Here is a 25957-nt window from a genome sequence, read left to right as displayed (position 1 = left end):
CACTTATTTAATCTGATTTTTAGGTTAAATATGTGCAATTTTAAAACATATTTCCATATTTGTCATATTGTACAAGAAAAAATCAGATCAAAAAGGAAAAAAAACAAATAAGAAAACAAACAAATACTATGCTTCAATTCACATTCATTCTCCATAGTTCTCTCTCTGGATGCAGAATGCATAAGAGTATTAAAATTGCCTTGAATCACTCTATTGTTTAAAAAAAAAAAAGTCAAATCCATCACAGCTGAATTCTGATTTTATTTGTGTAGAAATATTTTTATGATTTTGTTCATATGGGTTCCTGTGTTTGGTAGGTATAATTCCATATATTTATTATTTCTATATAAATTCTCATACATTTTATACTGCCTAAGATTATTTTAAATGGGGTATCTCTAGCTATCTCTTTCTTCAAGGTAATATATATAGGAATGTTAATAATTTATGTGGGATTATTTTATATTTTTCTTCTTTGCTGAAATTATCAATTATTTCAATTAACTTTTTAGTTGAGCTCTTAGGATTTTCCAAATGTATCAATATGTTTTTGTGCAAAGATTAACATATGTTGTTTCATTTGATTACTTTTAGAAATACTTATTTCTCAACTAAAGTCCTACTCCCTACTGTTGGAAAACAGAAGTCAACATGGATTCTTGAAGACTGCACTAGTGAAAAGCAAACTCTGGCAAATCATGAAACTGCAAAGCTTTCTAGACCAGGTCCAAGAAAGAAATATTTGCCTATCATTTGAGTGCTAGCCTAGGGAAATGCAAAGACTCATCACTGCAAATTGAAGTTGCAATTGACATATGAAGAAAAAGTAGCCATTCCTGATGAAATGATAGATAATTCAAGCATTAAAGCAACAGGTACTAAAAGGAGAGGCATGCTTTCTGTCTACCTAGATTTCATTTTATATCAGACAAGAATAATCATTTTTGTATCTTCTCACAAAGATTCTAAAGTTTAGATCAAATATTTGCCCTTCTTTTTCTTTTTAATATGACCACTATATTATGTTACAAAGCAAATAAAAATTCTGCATAGCAAATATAATTTATTGAGAATTAATACTTTTTGCATTGTATTTCCATTTGAATTTTAGAGAAATACATGTATATAACTTGTACCCATCATAGCACTATATGTAATATTTTATACACATTAATTAGTTCAATAGAGAAATTTTTAGCTTTCCCTTATCCCCAGGCAAAACTGAAAAAGAAGGTAAAGTCAGACACTATTGTTTAATAGATTATAAACAGTGACAAAGGTCAACCTTTATTTGAAATCACTAAATAGAACAGGTTGAACAAAAGATAAAATTACTGAAAATGTGACTTTTTAACACAAAAAAAAAGAAAATTGAAAAATTAGTCTTATAATTGTTATTTTAATACCTATAATAACATGTCATTTGGCTGTTGCTTTTTTCAAATATGCAACAAGAGCTTCTCTCTCTCTCCTCTTTCGGATACCAGGAAAAATCATTTTTGTCCCAGGGATAAATTTTTTAGGGTTCTCCAAATATTCCACTAGATTAGTTTCATTCCAAATAATACCTAGGGAATTGAAAATAAAATTTATGTGATGTACTCCATTTACTATTTGACACATTACAAATACATGAATAAGAACCTAATCATGAATTCAAAACTGAGACTGACATTGAGAACATTTATAAACAGGATAAATCAAAGGCAAAAAAAAAAAGAGAGAAAATTTCTCTTTGGTCATCTTGTTATGGATTTCCCCCGTAAAGGTAATTCAGGACTCTCATGATCTTTAACTTTCCAGGGATAGATAATTGGCATTGATCTTAAATAACATCCCATATTCCTGATATTTTCTTTAGAGCCAAATTTATAGCATATATTGCCCTAGTCACTCAAAGGCATGATATGATAGACATGATAGCGAGCATGAAGCAGAAAGGCAATTGCTAACTAAAGTATTCTCAAGGATGTCTTATATCCTCAGATAATATACAGTGCTTTTTTACATAAAGTATTAAGATTTTTCCAAGAATAACATGAGAGTTAAAAATTTTAGATAATATGGCAGACTAACCACAAATTTTTTTTTGGTCAGAAGGTTATTATAGTGACTTTTAAATGAAATCACAGAGACAATTGGCTAATATAGAGAGTCATTAGCCTGGCCCTGTCTCTAAACACAACAGCATCAGAAAATGTTTCAATATTTTAAATAGTTGGCTTATTGACAGCACTTCATATTGTGCTTTATTTGTAGTGATTTATTAAACTCATTAATGACAAATTTTGGTTTATAATTTAAATTTCTTCCTCAAAAACTTTATAAACTTTTTAATAATATGAAATTGAGCCGATTTGAAATTTATTACTTTCTTTCTCTCTTTTTTAATTCACCCTTCTGAGGAATGTTCAAAATGTTGGCAATAAGAAAAAAAAGGTTATGAATAACTCACAATCAAAATTTAATTGAACTTGCTACAGTTTTATCAGATTAAAAATGGAAAGTGTTTTTGAAAAAATATAGTACCATCCCTTCTACCATTACTTTTATCTGCTCTATTTTTCTCTCATATTCTGATATTATGCTGTTTATATGTTTTATGTTGACTCCCTCTTTAATATCTAAACTCCTTGGGGGGCAGGAACCCTGTTTATTTTTTCTTAGTTTCCCACTGACTTTCACAAAGTGTGCATTTAATAAGTGTATTGTAGTGATTTTATCAACTAGAAATTTTTAACTTTAGCATCGATCTATCCTTAATACTGAAGATTAGAATTATGACTTCAAGACTCACTAATGCTTACATGCCTTCTGAATTACCAAATTAGATTAAGTTCCTATAGCGTTAGATTTGTATAGATTATGCTATTCTAATATTTTAAAACTGGTAATCCATGTAGTAGGTATGCTCAATAACAAATAATAGCTCACATTTTTGCAGCACTCTGAAGTTTAAAGAACACTTTTCTCATAAATTTCCCTGTGAAGTAAATAAGGTCTGGTCTTTAAATGGGGAAACTGAGACTCAGAGAGGTTAAGTAATTTGCCTGTTGTTATATAGTATGTAAATACTTGAATAGACTTTTTGACTCCATGTCTAGGATTCTTTCTCTTCCAATATTTTGTATCCATCTATATGGATAAAAAAAGCTTTCTAAATCTGCTTCCTCTGTGTAAATGTCATGCTATTTTCTCCAGAAGCTTGCTGGAATTCTCAATCAAGTATAGTTAACAAAGATACTACCACATTCACCCTATTTTTTACAGCCCTCAGGAACTTTACTATTTGTACCCCACCTAGTGATCTCAAGGTTTTGTAAAAAATTTGAGTGCTTTTAATATGTTCATTAATTAAAATATTAACCCAAACATCATTTTCCTCAACCATGTCAGATAATAGAGTTTACAATATTATTATCTACCCTTAATAGAATGCTGTGAATATTCATGGTTAAAATATATGAATGTCTATATTTATTTATTCCTTAATAAAGGAGTGAGAAAAAAATTCATAGAAGAGGAATTTTAAGCTACTTCTTACATAACATGGGTTAAAGAGTTCCTAATGACCCCAAAAATAAAACATATTATATTCTACAGAGTATAAACATCTTGAGATATTTAATAAGCTAGTTGGGCCACTTAAAAAGTACACATGGCAGTCATATATATATATATACATATATATGTATAATAATATTCTATATAAAAAACTAAAGTAAATTCCAAATAATTAGTGAGACATTCAAGTCTCTAAAAACTAGAAAATCTTAGAACTAGTCCAAGTCATAGTTTCCAAATACCAATGTATCCTGCTTTAAGCAAATCTCATGTCTAAAAATACGGCTTTTTATTTTAAAAAAAGACAAATTATTGGATCATTTGATTTACATGGATGTGATATCACAAATAAACTAACAGGCCTAGAATTAGAAAGATTTGAATTTCAATACAGACTCAGACACTTACTAACCCTGAGCCAAGTAACTTAATCCTGTTTGCCTCAGATTCCTTATCTGTAAAATGAGCTGAAGAAGGAAATGTCAAACCAAGCTAGTATTTTAGCAAAAAAGTGTAATGTCCGGACTAGCTCTCTGGAGGCTCTCTGGATGAACCTTAGTTTTAGATGAAGGAGTGATGAAAGCAGGAGAGCCACCAGGAAGATCTCTGTCTCCCTCTGGCAATCTGGTAGCAGGGGTTCTCAAACTTCGACCTGCTGAGGATGTTTATGTGGCCTGCCGGGTTATGGCAAATGGGCTGAGGGGCGGAGACACTGAGTTTTTATTTTTACTATAGTCCGATCCTCCAACAGTCTGAGGGACAGTAAACTGGCCCCCAATTTAAAAAGTTTGAGGGCCACTGTAGTAGAGCCTAGGGCTCCCTTCTCAGAAAAATGTTTTTAAATGCATAAAATATATTTTTAAAATTTTCATGTACAATGACATTCTTTCCCCTCCAATAGAATTTTATTTTTCCAAATAAATGTTAAGATAGTTTTCAACATTCATTTTTGTAAGATTTTGTATTCCAAATTTTTTCTTCTTCCTTCCCCAACTCTTCCCTCCCCAAGACAACAAGCGATCTGATATAGAAAAAACTTTTTTTTTTTTTTCAAAAAAGTTCACAGATCCCAGGTTAAGATTCTCTGCTTTACATAGAGCTTCCTCAGTGCTCTTAAAATAAGTTGACGTTAAAAAAAAATTTACCTTACATAATTTTTACAGGAATAGCATGCATCAAATATATCTATTAAGCATTTTGACAAATATCAATATTGTGCTTGACATCATTAATTCCTTCTAACTAAAGAAGGAACGATGCCTATTTTATACAGTAAATCAATATGCAAGTGATTCTTATTTTAGAATCAATTTTAATTCATTTAACAAATATTTATTGATTACCTACTATATGTAACCAAATTGAAAGAACAGAAAGAAATCAAATCATGAGATTCTTATCACTTCAAAATAGTTGGGGTTTTTTTGTTTTGTTTTGTTTTGTTACTTCTTAGTTTTTACCTTTGTTTTTGTTTGCTTCCGAATAAGAATATCCAGATGCTTGCCCTGTTCTTCGGCCAAGCAAACCCCAGAGATTTGGGCCAGTCTTATGTTTCCCATTCTTTTCCACTGTGTGACACTGAGCACATTTTTGAACAAAGATTTTCCTGCCTTCCTCAACATCTTCCATTTTGTTCTGAAATGAAAAAAGATTAAACCACAAACTAAAAAGAAAAGTATATTCTAGAAGAGATTGGAAAAAATTCATTCACAAATCTGAAAAAATATGCAAATTTAGTCATGACTAATGTGGAAAAAAGGAAAAGAAAAATCAAAAAAGATCAAGGAGAACGTGGAAAAGTAGGAATAGAAGAAAATATGAACACTAATATGAGTGCTGTTTTCTTTCCAACTTTATGTACTAATTTAATTACTATTACTCCTAAATCAATACACTAAATTCTTCATTTTCCATGCAAAAATTTTACTTTAAAAAAGAGCATGACTTTTTTTTCCCTTTTTGATCTGATTTTTCTTGTGTAGCATGATAATTGAGGAAATGCATACGGAAGAATTGCACATGTCTAACATATATTGGATTACTTTTCTAGGGAAGGAGGGAGAAAGGGAGGGAGAAAAAATTTGGAACATAAGATTTTACAAGGTTGAATGTTGAAAACTATCTTTGCATATATATTTTGAAAATAAAAATAAATTATTTTAGAAGAATATGAGTTTTCATACTCTTTTCCTTGCTTCTGACACATAGTTTATGGAAGCCTGAACAAGTGACAGGTTCTCAGTCCTGTGCCCTATCCCCCACTCCCAAGAAAACTTTCCAGGACTATAAATTCTGCCTCAGTTTATAATTGTCCTGCCCCTCCCACTTTATCAGAATATTTGATAAGGATAAAAGATCTTATGGTTTAGAACATCAGAATGCTTCTCCCCATCCCAAGCTATCTGAATATCAGATCTTATCAAGCTCTCCCATCTCCCCCATCTGGGGGTGCCTCTCCCTCTCTGGAGGCTCACCCCACTCTGTCAGAGTCCCATTCCTGCTCTCCTCACCCTGACTCTGCCCCTGCCTCAGTCTACTCCCTGAGTTTGAGCCATATGTCATTGAGAACTCACATTGTTTGCTGGATTCTTGGAGACAGTAATCTCATTCAGCCCTGGGACCAAACCATGGATCCATTTGGTCCCAATAAATCTCTCCCTTTTAAATACATTATTAAATACTCTCTAATCTCTATCTTGCCTCAGTTTCTCCCACATTACACATTGTTAGAAGTTCTTCACCTGGAGCTCCTAATGCAGATGAAATCACAAATCCTCATTTAAAAAAATAAAAAGACTATTTATAAAATATAGAAACATTTTTAAAATTCCACTTTTGAAAAATGGCCAACTTTTAGCTATCAGACTTATTTTCATATAAGTTCTTTCATTGCTTTTTGATCTTAAAATTGTTGCAGTAAATGCATTAAAAGCAAATTAGATATTGTGTCAGCTATTCATGAATTCATTCATAAACAGCAATCATATTCTATTGTTTCATTTTTTAAATTGTATATGGAAAAAATAAAAAATATGTATTTTGAAGCAAATAATCTATTAGGATATAAAATTTTCAATTTCAGAATTTTCTATTTTTTGTTAAATTACCTAAAACTAAGAAGGTTGGCTAAAAGAATTTGGGTAATGCTTAAATACTATACTCATAGTTGACACTTTATAATGTCTATAACACTGGTTATTTAAATATCTGGGACCATTAATTTTATAAAATAATAATTAAGCTCTTAAGATGTACGCATTATTTCATATTTCTTTTGCAATTTTATTTCTGAAAAAAAACCTGCCAGATTAGATGTTAATGACACTGTACTAAATTAAATATGTAATTAACAAAAATGAGTATTAACATAGAAATAAAAAAAAATAAAGGAATTATTTAAATTCAGATACTACCATTAGACTTCTTTACAATGGTAAATACAATATATCTTCACTGCAATTTAAAGAGTCCTAACGAGTTATTTGGGGGAACTGAGAATCTGTCACCTGTTCAGGGTCCTATGAACTGAGTCAGAAGCAAGACAAAAGAGTGTGAATTATGAACACTCTTCTTTAAATTAAAAGCTTTAAACATAAATTTACAAATAAAAACCTTGCTTCTGTGACCATAGTTATGTATAAATATAGATACTATTAAAGTTTGCTAAGACATTTATTTGGGTTAGATTTGTCATAGATTTTTTATATCCTAAAAATTGGTTATCTTCTCTATTCAAATTATGCAAAAAATATGGTAATTTCAATAGTGCAAAGGAATGCTGCTTTCTGATAGTTCTAATGTCGTTGTTGCTAATTTCTTATTAATGAACTTTCTGAGTACCTATAAAGCACTAAGGTCAATAAGAAACTTTTTAGTATAAAATATAGAAATATTTAATTTTCTAATCATATGGCTGCTTTCCAAGCATAAAATATAAACTTTAAAGTGCTACAGAAATAAATATAAGACAGTAGCAGTAACACTCTATGATGATCAACTATGACTGACTTAGCTTTTCTCAACAATACAATGATCCGAGGAAATCCCAAAAGACTCATGATGGAAAATGCCACATGCAGAAAAAGAATGAATGGAATCTGAATGAAGATCAAAGCATACTATTTTTATTTTCTTTGGGATGGGGTGTGTGTGTGTGTGTGTGTGTGTGTGTGTGTGTGTGTGTGTGTGTGTGTGTCTTTTTCCCTTTGGTTCTGTTTCTTCTTTTACAACATGGCTAATATAGAAATGTGTTTTACATTCTTGCACATGTATAACGTATATCAGGTTGTCATGAGGAGAGAAAAGGAGAAGAAAAGAGAAGAAAATTTTTGAACTCAAGATTTTATTTTAAAAAATGAACATTGAAAATTATTTTTATATGGAATTGAGAAAAAAATGTCATTTATGTTTTTTGAAAAAGAAAGTTATTCCATTACAACATAATAATATATTTACCTATATAAATTAATTAGAAAAGTATATCCTAATCAGAAACAAAGGTTAATTTTAACTATTATTAATGCATCTATTAAGAAAAAGGTTTGTATTTTACTACATTGTCATTATCAAAATTTATTAAATCTTTTCAAATTCCTTTAGAGTTGGAACCAACTCTTAACAATTTCATTTAGCCTTCTAAGATTATAGGACTTTAGGAGTTTTAAAAGCACTTCAGAAATTATCTAGTCTAATCTTCTCATTTTATAATGTATTTATATATAATAATTTATAATCATTTTATATGTAAGTATTTCTTTAAACCACTATTGTCTTCTAAAAGACATAGACTAGTTCTATGTGTTCCTGGACCTTTGTAAAACATTTAATCCAACAAGTTTTATTACAAAAAGATTTTACAAAACAAAAAAATTGGCCCTTATTTTTATCTTTTTTTTTTTTTTTTTTGGCTCATTTGGTGAGGGGTGAGAATAGAGATCTATGGTTTTCAAGAGGAAAATTTTTTTTCTTGAAAAAAAAATAATTCATGTCTGTACTTTCTAAATTTTTGGTTCTATTAATTTATTTAGATGGTCACAATAATAAACAAGTTGTTATTATTATTATTATTAGCAAAGTGAACCATTATCCTCATAAAACAATTAAGCTACTGATTTAAATACAAACTGAATGATATCTACTTCTAGTAACAGTGGAAAGGGCAAAATTGGATGTGCTGAAGTTTTTAGATCATTGGTGATATTTATAATGCTTGCAGTTTGATAATTTAAAAAGGAAGAGAAGACAGTTAATTCGTACATTTCTAATTACACCCAAAAGTCCCCCAAATATATACAATTTCCACTATTACAACTCACCATTCTTCAAAACTATACTATGCAAACTATGCATCCATTTAAACTCTACTGATGACACTTTGGCTCTAAAAATAACTAAATACTAAAGCTAACAAAATTGCCTCAAAATGAGGACAATTTTCAAAAGAATGTATATTCACATATATAAGAACGCATATATATATATTCACATATGTAAGAACACACACATATAAGAAAACAAAAAAAATCAGACATATATCCACATATATAAGAACACAAATATATATATTCACATATATAAGAACACACATATATAAGAAAACATAAAAATCAAAGACATTGCAAATCTTCCCCCCAAAAAAAACCACAACTTTATTGATACTTTATATCTAACATTTATTTAATACTTATTCTTATATTTAATTAAATTTAACAAAAATGTTAAATTTAATTTAAAATACCAAAGAATGTGTTTTATCTAATTTTCCAAGGCAGCATAATCTCAACATTAATTCAATATATCATATGGTGCTTGTAATATGAGATAATTTGGAAATAACATGAGAGCCATGCTACTTTAGTGAACAAAAGTGTACTCTGTCTGAAGAGAAAAGGTCAAATTAGAGTCTTGATTGATTTTGTCTTTTTAAAAAAAACAAGTATAACACTGGTGAGGAGTAGGAATAGAGATGTGTGATTTCACTGATATAATAGGGGACTCACAGGTGAGAAAAATCCCCCTCCAATGCAAGAAGATTTTCTGTGCAGCTTATATAGGATTTAGAGAGTTGTCTAGAGCAATGAAATGCCAGAGGAAAGACTTGAATCCAGGTTTTCCTAATACCAATGCCAACTCATGATCCACTATATCAGACTGTCTTTAATTTTTTAAAGAAAAAAAGAAAGAAAGAATAATACTGTCAGGGGAAGCAGCAGTGGTAAAGAAAATGGAAATTAGCTTTGAAACTTCTCAACTGGCATGAAGGTAAGATGTGAAGCAGTACGAAATGTAAAGAAAGACTGCTGAAGCTGGAGGCAGCAGACCTACGGTCAAATATTGCCTCTGCCACGTTACCTGTGTGAGCTTGGGTCATTCTCTTCTTCCCTCAGAGCCTGTTTCGCGGGCTTGAACTAAATAAGGCCCTTTCCAGCGTTAGATACAGGATTTTAAGGACAACTTCATTCCAGGCCTCAGAAGGGCCATTAGCCCAAGCCAGCTCAGACCTCCTAGCCTGACCAGACGCTTCACTGTGATCCTCACCTACTATCAGAGGAAACTCTTGGTCCCCCGCTGCCTCTACTTCGACTTCTACCCGCCTTCTACCTTCTCGTAGAAGGCGACACGGCCCACCAAGCTACACAGAGCTTGAAAGAAACCTGAGCCAGCGTTCCCAGCCGTCTCCCTTCCGGGAGAGAGTAGCTTGGTCAGCTTGGACATTCCGAGCGGCCGCAGCGCCACGGGATCTACGTGAACAGAATAGAGGTTTCTCCGTCTCGCGAGCCAACTAGTTCGTATGATCTTGCCACCCGACCAGGAATGGGGGGAGGACTCGGAGCGGCAATAGATAATCATAGGATCGTAGTCCTAGAACTAGAAGAAGCCTTACAGGTCCTTTCAGAGATCTGTCCAAGGTACCTCTGACTCCAAAGACTGGAGTAACGTCTTCGGCTCTCCAGCGCAGTCTGTCCTCTAAACGTGAAAAACTGAATTTCAGGGATGCCAAGACTTAAGGATATAAGAAATATCTAAAGACGACCTAATTCAACCCCCTTGTTTGACCAAAAGATGAGGAAACTAAGACCCAGAAAAGTCTATCACTTTTCTGGGTTTTCGTTTTCTAATTTGTAAAATGAAGGGGTAAGACTAATTGATCTTTGATGTCCTTTTCTAACTCTTATTAGGTAAAAGAGGTGAAAACAGATCCAAAACCAAATCCAAAACACTTATTCTGGACGTATATGTTAAGGTAAGTAGCATCTACTGCTCTTGTAAATAAAATTAAAATCATCTACTTGAATCTGGAAGAGATTTTAAATGTTATTTAGTACAGTTTCCTCATTTTTCAGATGGAGTGCAGAGAAACTAAATAATCTAATGAGCCTGAAAATAGTTGAATTAAAGCTGGGAGAAAATTTAGAGGTCCTTTAGTAAGGGGGTTCTTAACCTTTTTATGCTGTGGACACTTTTGGCATTCTGGTTGCACTCATGGGCCTCTTTTCAGAATAGCATTTGTAAATAATTGAAGGAAATGCGAAATTTCAGAGATTAGTAGAAAATAAATTTTTTTTCTCATCCAAATTCACAGACCTCCTCAATCTATCCATCCATCTAAAGTTCTGATTCCACCTTTGTATATTCCATTTTTCTAAGATCTCTTGTACATATTCTCTTCTCTCCAGCAACAGCAGGCAAGCCCATATCACGTTGTACCTTGCTGAATTGATTTGAATTAAGAATGCTTTTCAATATTGTATTAGAAATGCTAGCTTTGGCAATAAGAGTTGAGAAAGAGATTAAAGGAATTAGAGTAGGTAATGAGGTAATGAGGAAACCATGCTGATGATATGATAGTATACTTATACCCCAAAGATTCTACTAAAAAACTATTAGAAATAATCCACACCTTTAGCAAAGTTGCAGGATACAAAATAAACCCATATAAATCATCAACATTCTTATATGTCACTAACAAAATCCAACAGCTAGAGTTACAAAAAGAAATTCCATTTAAAGTAACTACTGATAGTATTAGGAATCTATCTGCCAAGGGAAAATCAGAAACTATATGAGCAAAACTACAAAACACTTTCCACACAAATTAAGTCTGATCTAACCAACTGGAAAAAGATTAAATGCTATTGGATAGGGCGAGCAAATATAATAAAGATGACAATACTACCTAAACTAATTTATTTATTTAATGCTATACCCCAAAAAACTATTTTAATGACCTAGAAAAAATAACAACAAAGTTCATATTGAAAAACAAAAGTTCAAGAATCTCAAGGGAATTAATGAAAAAAAAAATCAAACGAAGGTAACCTAGCTGTACCAGATCTAAAATTATATTATAAAGCAGCGGTTACCAAAACCATTTGGTATTGGCTAAAAATAGACTAGTTGATCAGTGGAATAGGTTAGGTTCAAAGGACAAAATAATCAATAACTTTAATAATCTAGTGTTTAACAAACCCAAGGACCCCAGCTTTTGGGATAAAAACTCAATGTTTGACAAAAATTGCTGTGAAAATTGGAAATTAATAGGGCAGAAACTAGGCATTGACCCACACTTAACACCGTACACCAAAATCAGGTCAAAATGGGTTCATGACCTAAGCATAAAGAATGAGATTATAAATAAATTAGAGGAATATAGGATAGTTTACCTCTCAGACCTGTGGAAGAAGAAGGAATTTATGACCAAAGAAGTACTAGAGATCATTATTGATCACAAAATAGAAATTTTTTATTATATCAAATTGAAAAGTTTTTGTACAAACAAAACTAATGCAAATAAAATTAGAAGGGAAACAAACTGGGAAAACATTTTTACAGTCAAAGGTTCCGATAAAGGCCTCATTTCCAAAATATATAGAGAATTGACTGTAATTTATAAGAAATCAAGCCATTCAGCTCTTTTTGTTGTAGCTAGAAACTGGAAGTTGAATGGATGTCCATCAATTGGAGAATGGTTGGGTAAATTGTGGTATATGAAGGTTATGGAATATTATTGCTCTGTAAGAAATGACCAGCAGGAGGAATACAGAGAGGATTGGAGAGAATTAAATCAATTGTTGCTGAGTGAAATGAGCAGAACCAGAAGATCACTATACACTTCAACAACAATACTGTATGAGGATGTATTCTGATGGAAGTGGAAATCTTCAACATAAAGAAGATCCAACTCACTTCCAGTTGATCAATGATGGACAGAAATAACTACACCCAAAGAAGGAACACTGAGAAGTGAATGCAAATTGTTAGCACTACTGTCTATCTACCCAGGTCACTTATACCTTCGGAAGCTAATAATTAATGTGCAACAAGAAAATGGTATTTACACACATATATTGTATCTAGGTTATATTGTAACACATGTAAAATGTATGGGATTGCCTGTCATGGGGGGAGGGAGTGGAGGGAGGGAGGGGATAATTTGGAAAAATGAATAAAATAAAAAAGATTTATACAATATTTAAAATATATTATCTGATGTGATTCTCATTAAAAAAAAAAAGAAAGAAAGAAAGAAATCAAGCCATTCAGGGCAGCTAGATGGCTCAGTGGATAGAGACCCTGCCCTGCAATCAGGAGGAACTGAGTTCAAATCTGGTCTCAGACAATTAACATTTCCTGGCTGTGCGACCCTAGGCAAAGTCACTTAACCCCAATTGCCTCAGGAAGAAAAAAAAAAGAAAAGAAAAAGAAATCAAACCATTCTCCAATTTAAAAATGGTCAAAGGATATGAACAGACAATTCTCAGATGAAGAAATTGAAACTATTTCTAGCCATATGAAAAGATGGTCCAAGTCATTATTAATCAGAGAAATGCAAATTAAGACAACTCTGAGATACCACTACACACCTGTCAGATTGGCTAGAATGACAGGGAAAGATAATGTGCAATGTGGGATGTGGGAAAACAGGGACACTGATACATGTTGGTGGAATTGTGAATACATCCAGCCATTCTGGAGAGCAATTTGGAACTATGCTCAAAATGTTATCAAACTGTGCATACCCTTTGACTCAGCAGTGTTACTACTGGGCTTATATCTCAAAGAGATCTTAAAGAAGGGAAAGGGACCTGTATGTGCAAGAATGTTTGTGGCAGCCCTCTTTGTAGTGGTCAGAAACTGGAAACTAAGTAGATGCCAATCAATTGGAGAATGGCTGAATAAATTGTGGTATATGAATATTATGGAATATTATTGTTCTGTAAGAAATGACCAACAAGATGATTTCAGAAAGGCCTGGAGAAACTTACATGAACTGATGCTGAGTAAAAAGAGATCATTATATACTTCAACAACAATACTATATGATGATAAATTCTGATGGATGTGGCCATTTTCAACAATGAGATGAACCAAATCAATTCCAACAGAGCAGTAATGAACTGAACCAGTTATGCCCAGCGAAAGAACTCTGGGAGATGACTACTGGGAGATAGAATTCCCAATCCCTCTATTTTTGTCCACCTGCATTTTGGATTTCCTTCACAGGCTAATTGTACACTATTTCAAAGTCCAATTCTTTTTGTACAGCAAAACAACTGTTTGGACATGTATACATATATTGTATTTAATTTATACTTTAACATATTTAACATGTATTGGTCAACCTGCCATCTGGAGGGGAGAAGGAAGGGAAAAATTGGAACAAAAGGTTTGGCAATTGTCAATGCTGTAAAATTATCCATGCATATATCTGGAAAATAAAAACTATAACTAATAAAAAAAAAAAGAATGCTTTCTCAAGAACGGGGTTTCTTAAACTTTTTCCATTCACAACCCCTTTTCACCTAAGAAATTTTTATGTGATCCCAGTTATATAGGTATATAAAATAGGTATACAAATCAAATATTTACTGATAATAAATCATAATTTTGTGACCCTCACATTCAGTTATATGATATGGGGTCATGCCCATCTAGCTTTGTGTTAGATGAACTTTCTTGTAGATAAGGACACTGAGGCTCAGAGAAGTTAAGTAGTAGGATCACAGGATCATTAAACAAGAACTGGAAGGAAACTTAGAGACCTACTAAATTAAGAAAGGCATAGTGTTCAGGAATATGAAGATTAAAGTCCTTCTGTTCCCAAGTGAGAACACTTCTGGGTCTATTGTGTTTGATTCTAAATATGTCTTAGAAATGACATTGATAAACTGGAGAGTGTCCAGAAAAGGGAGATCAGAATGGTGAAAAGAGTATATTGGTCATGTCTAATTCTTTATTTTTATAGTTTAGAAAACTTAACAAAGAAATTAAGTGACTTGTCCAAGGTCACACATAAAGCATGTGACAGTCAGGATTTGAACCCAGACCCTCTGACTACAAATCTATTACTCTTTCCACTACACCATGCAACCAATAAACATTTATCTACCTTCTGCTGTGTACAAGGCATTGTACATGGAAAGAATGTTGTCCATGAGGGTACCATTGTGTGACTCTAAAGGAGAAAGAATAGACATCTCTGGCTTCTCCAACCTCAATTTTTCTACATGGGCAACTTTAATTTCTTCCAAGAGGGGAGGCAGGAGGTAGGGGACAATAGCCATACATTCTGCTCTTTTCAGAGAGAAGAGGTATTGGGCTAGAATCATATCTATCTGTTCCCTTAAATACTGTTAGTCTGAGAAATGTGATTTTTAGATTCAAACTAACTTCTGATCACTATGTCATTATTGAGAGAGAGGCAGGACCCCAGAGCTCAACTCCTTTCCCACCCAAATACCAGTTCCACAATTAACATTTATAGCAATTAGCTAAAAAAATTTCATTATTTAAATCTATAACAAAACTGAAACTGGTGGGGAGAGGGAATGGACATAGAAGAATATCTACTAGACGACATAGAGTGAAGGAGCTCCCCCACTGGGAGCAAGATACAGCTTAATCAAGAGAGTCTTCTCCCATCTTCTCTCTAAAAGCTTAAAAACCTGCACAATATGACAAATAATGAAATGTTTAAAAGGATTGTACATGTGCAACCTATGCATTGTTTGCTATGTTGGGGAAAGAGGAGGGGGAAGAAAGAGGAGAAAAAAAAAGGAACACAAAATCTTACAAAAATAAATGTTGAAAACTATCTTTACATGTATTTGGAAAAATAAAATATTGAGAAAAAATAAATTTCTTCCTCATCCTCTAAATATCTGCACTTACTTTCATCATAAAAATAGAGGAGAGGGGGAGAATAAATGTTCGCAGCTTGAAAATAAAGTCAGAAGAACCCAAAATGATTGCAGAACCTGTGGAAATGAAAGACTGAGAGCTTAAAGAGAATTGAAAAAGCCTGAAGAATTCTTTCTTGCCAACTTCACCCCCAACCCCTCAGACAGGTAAAAGTCATTGATCTCCATCAATAAAGAGAAGAGACTCATATTAGTGGCCTTTAGCAATAATGCATTCCACATTTAGAAAATACAGATATACACAATTCTCTCTCAAAGAGACTCTCAAATAACTGCAAGTTAAAAAGAGAGAATATAAAAACATGAAAATTTTAGTTATAAATATAAGTTAAATTTTAAAGCAATATTATAAGAGATAATACTACACAGTATTCTAGCCAAGGAATCATATGAGTTCAAAAGAAAATAAGATCAATTGAATAAATATTGTCCTGGGAAAAGTTTCATGGAGGCAAGGGGACAGGATTTGAGTGTGAATCTTGAACCATGAATAGCATTTGATTTGAAGCCTTTTATCATTACAGTTAAGGCAATGAGATTTTACAACAGTTTAGGATCAGTGAAAGAACTACACAATTTTTCAAATTCAGGTGAATCCAATCTTTTCTTTCTCAATCCTGGATACAGCTTATTATCAACAGCAACAGTTCAAGAGACATACAGATAGACAGATACATGCATACATACATAGATATGTAGATAGATGCATAGATACAAAGATATATGCATGCATACATAGATATATACATATATGTGTATGCATATATAGATATACAGATACATACATGCACAGATACATATACATACATAGATGCATAGATACATGCATTTATACCTACTTACTAGATACATAGATACACAACTAGATAGATATTTAGATAGATACATGCATAGATAGTAGATACATACATAGACACATAGAAACATAGTTATATTATGCATACATTTATAGATACATTCATAGATAAGATAAATACATGTACACAGATACATACATACATAAATAGATACAAACATATAGACATAGCCAAAGGCTTGGAGTCTGAAGGGAAACCACCTTCTACCCCACCATTTTATAAATGAGGAAAATGAAGCCCAGAAAAAGGAAGAAGCATGTTTAGGGTCACACACAACTTATTTTAGAAGCTATGTTTATTTTTATATTATATTTTTATATTTATTTTATGTTATATTTTATGTTTATAAGTTTTATAAGTTGCATTGGCTAGAATTTGACTTAGGTCCTCTGAATATAGTTGCAATACTCTATCTATTCTGTCATGCTACGTTAGACCAGTGGGCTTTCCATCCACTGTTATGCAATTGTATGAGCAATGAATACTTTATTTTCTTGTTATGAATGTTTAGAAAGATATATCTCACAATATTACAGATTTTATTGAAGATTTGTGGCATTCTGGGGCTCAAAGAAATTTATCATCAAAATATTTTGATCTAGAACAAAATTCAATCTTGTAGGCACCTTGAAAGTTTTTCCCACATATGTTTAAATGCAAGGGACACTAAAAACTGTGAGAAGAGAGATAACTTTTTTCAATGATCCATGATCCACTGAGTATTGAAATTAAATGAGATATACAGGAAGATATATGCTTATCTAAGGTATTTGCCAACATCATAGAAAACAATCTGTACAAAATCCAAACAAACTGAGGACAAGTTATAAAGCTTATGAAATCAATCAATCAATAAGAACTCATTAAATACTTAAATGTCTGATAGGAATTGTACCAAGCAGTGGTGATACAAAGAAAAGCAAAACCAATTTTTGCCTTGAAGGAGTTTACATTTTAAAGGGACAGAGTACATGTAAACAAATATATGTGTGCATATATGTTGTTATTTTTTGTCCTTCATTCTCAGGGAAGTGATGCCATAAGATACAAGTGGGCTGGATTTACGTTAAGGTGAGCTGTGCAAAGTCACTAGCCTCACTCTCCCCTCCAGTGCTACCTGAGTCCAATGACTCAGTGTGTATGTGACTGACAGAGTAGAAGAAAGGTTAACTATGATTAAAAAAAAAAAAAAACCCTCAAGTGACTAGAGGGAGCAAGATCACTTCCTGGAAAAGTCATATTTTGAACTGACTTTTGAAAGAAGCAAAGATTTCAAGAGGTAAAGATGAAGAGGAAGAACTTTCTAGCATAGCTTATATGTTATCTTGGAGACACTAGTAGAACATTGGGGTTATTGGGTGATAGACTGACAGTCAGATATCCTCTAAGGGAAAATCACTTCAGCAGCTCTTTGTATTAGAATAGGGAGAAACTTGAGTCATGGAACTATTTAAGAAGTTATTGCAATGTCCTTGTAACAGATATTGAGAACTTAAACTAAGGGGTGGCAGTGTGAGTAGATTCAAAAGAATATCTTCAAAAAATATGAGCTTTAGCAACTGATTGAGTTGTTATGATTACAAATGTGGAAGACTTGAATTATGACAATAGAAGACTCCTCAGAGAGGTACTTCAAAAAAAGCAATCAATTAAAACCAACATAACATCAGTTATTAAAAGTTTCCATGGATCCATCATATTACACTGCATTCTAGAATGCTCTATCCTAAGCATTTTATTTACCTTAGAGAAGAAGACACATACAGTACTCAAACAAACTAAATTTTTAAAAAGGCAGATGTTTGGAAACCAGTTTTCTAAGAACATTAAGCCAGGAACTAGATTTTATCCTGGAGCTAATTCAAAGGAACAGTCTTTAAAAGCAGCAGGCAAACTCAGATTTAACTAAATCATATTGAGCAGCATTATAAATTGGCACATTTTTTTTTTGAGAACAACTACTGATAGTTAAAAAACAAAAACAAAAACAATTACCTACTTAAAAATAAGACATTCTCTGCTCCACATAAAAGATCCACAGTTCTAGCTGTAGAAAAACTGAATTTTATCATTACTTTATTGCTTGAGAAATCTTGAAAAATAATCACTGAAATCTATAGGATTTTTTTCTGGCACTTTAAAAATGTTCACTTTAATGATTTCCCCCCAAGATTCAAGATCTTGAAACTTAATTTCAAAGGAAGCAAAATTTCAACTTAGATAACTAAATGTAATAGTTTCCCATGTAAATCATGCTTTAGAAAATTAGGAAAAAATATTTAATCAAAGATTGCCCCTAAGCTAATCTCTGGCAACAGAAATCAATTAATAGAATTTTCTTATGTTTGTTACATAAGCATTCTTGATAGCCTGTTCAAATTACAACTTGAGAATAGACTATTGTATAAATCATACAGAGAAATCTAATTAAAAAGCCTTTTAGTGTCACAAGGAAGCTTTCAAATTACGTTGCCTCTGAGACAGTTTGAATTTCTTCATTTAATTATAAATCCAGAATCGGTTCTTCTAAAAGTAAGAGATTTTCAGTCATCAGTGTTTGTAGGCCCACAACCATTAGACTACTACTTCATAATTACTGTCTTTTTTTTTAATGTACCATATTGTTTACTTTCATAATACAGTTTGAGAATTGTGGTTGGGCTGATTCTTTTGTATAAATTATTTTTATTCTAAATTTAAAAACAAAACAAAACAAAACAAAACAAAACAAAAAACAAAACAACATTCTGTATATATGGAGAGCAAAAGACAAAAAGAGAATTATAAATAGAATCATGATACTCCATTTTGTACTGCCAACTTATACATATACACACACACACACACACACACACAGAAGAAACTCCACACATTGTTGTGCCACAGTTCTCTTTTATTATCCTGACTTAGTTTCATTAATTATTCTGTTTCATTTTATAATTGTTCTGCTCAATCCTGCAAAACCACCCCTCCCCTCTTAATCATCAGAATATTTGATAAGGATAAAAGATCTTAAGATGTCTCTCCCCATCTCCAAGGTGCCTCTCCCCATTTTGTCATCCCCATATCTGGTGGCTCACCCCACCTTGTCAGAGTCCCATTCCTATGCTCAGCACCCTAACTCCATCCCTGCCTCGGTTTACCCCCTGTATCTGAGCCACATCTATATATGTCATTGACAACTCAGATTGTTTGCTGGATTCTTGGAGACAATAGTCTCATTCAGCCCTGGGACCAAACCATGAATCCATTTGGTCCCAGTAAATCTCTCCCTTTTAAATAAAATATTAACTATTCTCTAATCTCTATCTGGCCTCAGTTTCTCTAGCATTACAACATTACTTTCAAAACTATTTGTCTATGCTTCCTTCTGCATTTCTATTTCTTCTTATGGGTTTAAAAAATATTTCAAATGTCCCCTTTTTGTTCTTTCCCATGGAATTCCTCACTTTCTTTAAAAGTCAAGTGAACCACTACTTTCTACATGAAGTTTTTCATGATCCTTTTCCCAAAACTCCATGTACTTTCCTATAATCTCCCTTCAAAAATACTTTTCACTTATTTTGTAATTTTTCTATATACATATATATATATACACATATGTGTGTTATTTGTGTATATATGTATGTGTGTTTATGCTGAAGATTGCCATTTCCTTCTCCACCTAATTTTGCAGATAAAGAAACTGAGACAAACAAAGTTAAGTGACTTCACACAACTATTAAGTGCCTGAGACTGGATTTGAGCCCAGGAAGATGAATCTTCCTGACTACAGGCTCTGAACTCCATCCACTGAGTTACCTTTCTCCTTCCCTGGTTCCCCCAACCCCTGCTTCCCCCAACCCCTTCCTCCCTCTCTCTCTCTCTCCCTTTCTCCATCTCTCCTTTCCCTTTCTCCCCTCTCTCCCTTTTTCTTCCTCTTTTTCTATCCCTTTTTCCCTTCCTCCCTCCCTCTCTTTCTTCTTCCTTCTCCCAATCTCTCTCATTCCCTCTTTCTCTCTGTGTGTGTCTCTGTCTTTCTGTCTCTCTGTCTCTGTCTCTGTCTCTCTCTTTCTCTCTCCCTCCTCCCTCTGTGCTTTTAAAGACAATCCCCACTTATACAAATTCTCCCATAAATTATAAAGTTATAATTCATCCATTATTGCTTATATTGTGCAATTTTGCATGGATAAGAATTGGAGCAGCAATCAATTATCTCTTCCTTTTTATATGTGACTGACCCAACTCTTTCTGACCACACATTTCTGATGACATGTGATTCCTATATAATTGAAACTTTTAAAATATGAAAACAGACTTAAATTCTTAGCATTTTATAATAGGAAAGAACACAAGGTCAAATACTTTGTTTCATATTTTCCTAAGGCAACATTTAGGGTTCTTGTTCATATATATTTGAGCCCCAAAGTATCCCTTCTCAAATTAGCTTGTGACACTTTAATAAAGAAAATTAGAGATTATTTTGAATAACGTTTTCTGGATTGAATTTTGGTTCTAGATTTTTTAAAGTTATCTTTCACTTAACTCATAAAATAATAAATGCACAGCCAATCTAAAATTCTATCATATACATTAGTTTAAAAAAAAAAAACTTCATTGTGGATATGTAAAAATAAAAATACACAAAATATATGGCTTTTAAAATTACATACATTCTCCAGCAGAGGTCACTGGTATATATGTCAATTTACTGGATATTTCTTTGCATTTATATCTAGAGTTATGGGAAATATTTATGGGTGTCTTGTTTTTTCTTTCATCAAATAGATCATAGTTCTTCATAACCTAGCCCCCCCTATCTTTCAGTCTTCTCCATATTCCTTGCCACAAGGGATTCTTTGCTATTCCACAAACAAGATACTCCATATCTGCTATGAGTATTTTTTTCCTCTCCCCATAATTGGAGTGTCCTTCTTCTTCATTTTCACCTATTAATTTCCCTGGTCTTCTTTAAATCCCAACTAAAATTTTATCTTCTATCAGAAGCCTTCTCTAATTCTTTAAATTCTCTCAATTATTTCCTATTTAGCCTATACACAACTTGTTTGTATGTATTTGTTTATGTGTTTCCCACATTAGATTGTGAGTTCCTTGAGAGTAAGGATTGGCTTTGGCCTTTTTATGTATACCCTTACCCCCCATAGTGCTTTGCACAAAATGTTATCTATTTCTGAAGAGGACCTGTGACATCATGGGGTATCTTGAACTTGCCTATGAATTGGATTCAAGTGAGGCAAATCTCACTTTTCCAGAGTCTAGTTGCAGGACAAAAGTCCAGATAACTGGCAATGGTTCATGATGTAGTGGATGATCTTGGCATCTTTGATGTTTGAGCTCTAAGCACTCCATAGCACCTTCATGCTCCACTGGAACAAATTGTTCTCATCTACCTATTCTGTCAGGAAAAGCCTATGCTTGGGATAGACATTCCCCTAAATCACTGATGGGTTTAGAGGTCTATTCGTAACCCTCAATCTGGTTTAGCCCATCTGCTAAAACGGTTTTGCCAAGGAGAAAGGGAGACATCAAAGGTGAATGAGGAGCCCTGAAAAGAGCTCACAAGCCCTCACCCTATAGGTGCTAGTCTTCACCAGACACTCCATAGCATATAGTAAGCATATAAGACATGTTTATTGACTGACTAACTAATTTAAATAAATCACATTTGTTTTTACCCACCCTAGGATGTTTCTGGAAGAGGAAGTTAGGTGAAAAGTTAATGTACAGGGATTAACTTAGGCATTTCTGAGCCCAAGAATTATGTTTCTAAAAGATGCATTTGAGAACTGGGATTAGTAGAACAATATCTTTATCCTCTGGTTAACAATGGTATGTTATTGATATGTATAGTATGTTTGCTCTGGTTTCACTCTCTAGTTTATTACATTTTATCTAAGTCAAAGTTCTGAAGTATTAGGGGTATTGAGGTTTCTCCTTGACCATCAGTTGTGTTCCCCTCAGTTTTAGGGGCCCAGTGGCTAACACTCACATTTCATTTAATCACTCAGCACTGGATTAGCTTTTACAAAGGAATATTTAATACAAAAATATAGTAAGAATAAACATACAAACATTCCTTCCTAATATCTGGTGGCACAATCTGATGAGGGAGAAAACCAAACAGCCCAGTATGTAAATGACATCCTCTAGAGAAAAATTTCTTTTTTATACAACCTTACAGTCTCTGGAGAAACTCCTTTGTTATACAAACTTCTGCATATCCTATGGAAGCTGAAAAGTCTTCTCAGATTTGTATCTGTTGTTCTATTATCCTGTTGTGTATAAAATAAAGATCTCAAGCTATGCCTCCTTGCAATATGGGAGATATTGCCCACCAAGAAAGACATCTTGGTGTTATTTTCCTAATCAGTAAAGCCTTTCTTGTCACAGATTTGAGTAGGTGAATTCCTTCGCTAGGAATCCGCCCTGGGCACTTTGGAGGGAGGAGGAGAGAGACAGACAGACAGAGAAAGAGAACCACAGACCCATCTCTGCCCAGCATACCACCCTCTGCAAATCCTCCTAAACCACTTCAGACTAGAGGTAGGGAAAGATGAAAGGAGAATTAGTCTCACAGTTTCTAAATTAGTTCAGTTCCTATACAGCATTAAAACCTCCAAACTCAAATACACAACCTTCTATGGAGTCCCCAACCTGCAGAGCAGGTTGTAACACCCAGCTCTGGGTCCTGTACTCCTAGAGCTACAAGATTTAAACCGCAGGGTCATATTAGAGACTCCATTCCCCAATCTAGAACAGAAAATAATTAAATGAAAAGTCAAAAGACCAGCTCATTGGCTAAATAGCCTGAGGATGTTGTTTTCTTCTCTGAAAGAAGGTCTAAGGACTCTTCTCAGTTAGTGTATGATCTCTACAATCTCTACAATTCTTTCATACAGTGCACAAGGGCAGAAGTCACCACCACCACAGTAGGGTATTTAAAAGATGCCAGAAGTTATAGTCATTGAAAAAAAAATACTATCCCCAACCACATGGTGGGCCAACACAGATTGTTCCTACATCCTCTAATCTTTCAGGCTTCCAAAGAATGTTTTTTTATCTTTGACAGGGATGATACAACCTTAGCAAACAGAATATTGGCACAAACTCCTGTTAAACATATTCACAAGTAAATGCAGACAAGTTAATAATTTGCCCAAGGTGGCCCAGCTAGGAAATATTTGAGACTGGATTTAACCTCAGAAGTTCCTTTTTCCAGGCCCAGCACTCTAGCCACTGACTCACCTCGCGTGAGATGAAGGGAGGAAGGGAAGGAGGGAGGGAGGGAGAGAGGAAGGAAGGGAGGGAGGGAGAGAGGAAGGAAGGGAGGGAGAGAGGGAGGAAGGAAGGGAGGGAGAGAGGGAGGAAGGAAGGAAGGAAGGAAAGGAGGAAGGGAGGAAGGAAGGAAGGAAGGAAGGAAGGAAGGAAGGAAGGAAGGAAGGAAGGAAGGAAGGAAGGAAGGAAGGAAGGAAGGAAGGAAGGAAGGAAGGAAGGAAGGAAGGAAAGGAGGTAGGAAAGGAGGAAGGAAGGAAGGAAGGAAGGAAGGAAGGAAGGAAGGAAGGAAGGAAGGAAGGAAGAAAGGAAGGAAGGAAGGAAGGAAGGAAGGAAGGAAGGAAGGAAGGAAGGAAGGAAGGAAGGAAAGGAGGTAGGAAAGGAGGAAGGAAGGAAGGAAGGAAGGAAGGAAGGAAGGAAGGAAGGAAGGAAGGAAGGAAGGAAGGAAGGAAGGAAGGAAGGAAGGAAGGAAGGAAGGAAGGGAGGGAGGGAGGAGAAAAAGAAAGAAGAATGGAAGGAGGAAAAAGAGAGGGAGAGAAGAAAGGATGAAAGAAAAAAGAAAGAATAGAAAGAAGGGAAAGAAAACAGAGAAGGAAAGGTGATGAAAGATAATGTATTAATTACAGAACAGGCTGCTAAGTGCGAGATGTGCTGGTCCTCGCTGCACGAGGAGCGTACATTCTAACGGATGACGACAGCACAAAAAGGCGGGCTGGGAGGGACTGGGATACTCACAGGACAGTCCTGTGTGGAGATGAGCAGGAAGGAGCATAGAGGCCCGAATCTGGGCGGTGTGGGGGAAGGGCACCCGCTGGTGAGAGTTAGCCCTCTCCCCCGCCGCAGTTTCTCGAGGCCGTGGGTGTGGGACTCTGTAATTCCCTCCCTGTCTGACCGCGCTGAGGTAAGTCACATGCCTGACCCAGGCCCTTACTTGGGAGAAGAGGGTCCCTCGTGTCCCTTCCCCCTCTAAGTCTCGGGGGCGGTCCCCTGATTTTGTGACTGTAGAAAGATGGTGGAAATAGTAAGGTAGTCTTTTTAGGGTTAGACAAGTCGGAGTTCTTATTGGGTTGCAATCAGACAAGAACTCCAAGCATTGTTTCCGAGGAGCTGGACAGATCCTAGACACTGCCTGGCGGCCCCACGTGGACAGCTCGTGGCACTGCTTAGGGGCACAGCGCGGCGCTGCAGGGAGGGGGCGGGCTGAACGCAGGCACCGCCTTCCCCCATCCTCGAGAGGGCGCTGCACCCCCAACGCTCCCGGAAGCCGCTCTGACTGGCCGCGGCAGTGACAACAACGGCCTAGCCAAGAAGCTTTGTCTTTCCGGAAGTGTCCGGCCGAGCCCAGCAACGGCGGCTGACGGCCATCGGTATCCAGGGTAGGGGGAGAATAACGGCCACGGCGGGGACCACGGAGATCGAAAGGGACGACTGGTGGTGTTCGGGCGGTGTTTGGGGCGCCATGGACGAAGCTAGCAGCTGTGGCAGTGGGGGCGGCTTCCGCCCCGGGGTGGACAGCCTGGACGAGCCGCCCAACAGCCGCATCTTCCTAGTGATCAGCAAGTACACGCCGGAGTCGGTGCTGAGGGAACGCTTCTCGCCCTTCGGGGAGATCCAGGACATCTGGGTGGTGCGGGACAAGCACACCAAGGAGTCCAAAGGCATCGCCTTCATCAAGTATGCCCGCAGCTCGCAGGCCTGCAGGGCCATGGAGGAGATGCACGGGCATTGCCTCAGCCCCAGCGACTCCAAGCCCATTAAGGTGAGGGGGCGGTAGGAAGGGGGGGGGGAGTCTGCCCATCGCCCTGACTGCCGGGGCCCCCAGAGAGCCGAGGCTGCCAGACCGAAGTGGAGGGGGTGGGGGGCCAAGGCAGCCCCATTGCCCGGACGGGCTCTGTTACGGCTTCGGCTCCTCCCCCTCCCCCTGCCTATCACTACCCCCGTCCCTTCTTCCACCCCGGCTTCTATACCTATACCTGCGGCCCCCCCTACCACCTGTGGCGCGGCTTCTGCCACTGCGCCAGGCCCGGCTTCTCCCCCAGCTCCCAGCCCGCTACCCGCCCCTGC

At 35.4% G+C, this 25957-nt stretch overlaps 2 protein-coding genes across 8 annotated transcripts in view; one reads left to right on the top strand and one right to left on the bottom strand.

Annotated features, from left to right (window-relative positions):
* Nucleotides 1-1252: 1252 nt before the first annotated feature.
* The window catches only part of LOC141562820 (cytochrome c 2-like), a 25786-nt gene continuing 1081 nt past the window's right edge, over nucleotides 1253-25957 (bottom strand). For 2 of the 5 annotated variants that reach the window (XM_074303017.1, XM_074303015.1), the window contains 2 exons: nucleotides 5025-5199; nucleotides 1253-1568 (listed from right to left, as the gene is read on the bottom strand). In XM_074303017.1, coding sequence (XP_074159118.1) covers nucleotides 1420-1568; nucleotides 5025-5193 — 318 coding nt within the window. In that variant the 5' untranslated portion in view covers nucleotides 5194-5199 and the 3' untranslated portion in view covers nucleotides 1253-1419. The other 3 variants (XM_074303018.1, XM_074303014.1, XM_074303016.1) reach the window with 3 other exon arrangements.
* RBM45 (RNA binding motif protein 45) overlaps nucleotides 25065-25957 on the top strand; it is a 21206-nt gene continuing 20313 nt past the window's right edge. The window contains exon 1 of one of the 3 annotated variants that reach the window (XM_074303013.1): nucleotides 25065-25652. In XM_074303013.1, the coding sequence (XP_074159114.1) occupies nucleotides 25353-25652 (300 nt within the window). In that variant the 5' untranslated portion in view covers nucleotides 25065-25352. The remainder of the gene's footprint in view (nucleotides 25653-25957) is intronic. The other 2 variants (XR_012488260.1, XM_074303012.1) reach the window with 2 other exon arrangements.

This window comes from Sminthopsis crassicaudata, chromosome 3, assembly GCF_048593235.1.
Source record: "Sminthopsis crassicaudata isolate SCR6 chromosome 3, ASM4859323v1, whole genome shotgun sequence".
Lineage (NCBI taxonomy): Eukaryota > Metazoa > Chordata > Mammalia > Dasyuromorphia > Dasyuridae > Sminthopsis > Sminthopsis crassicaudata.
This window is presented reverse-complemented; position numbering and strand designations above follow the sequence as displayed.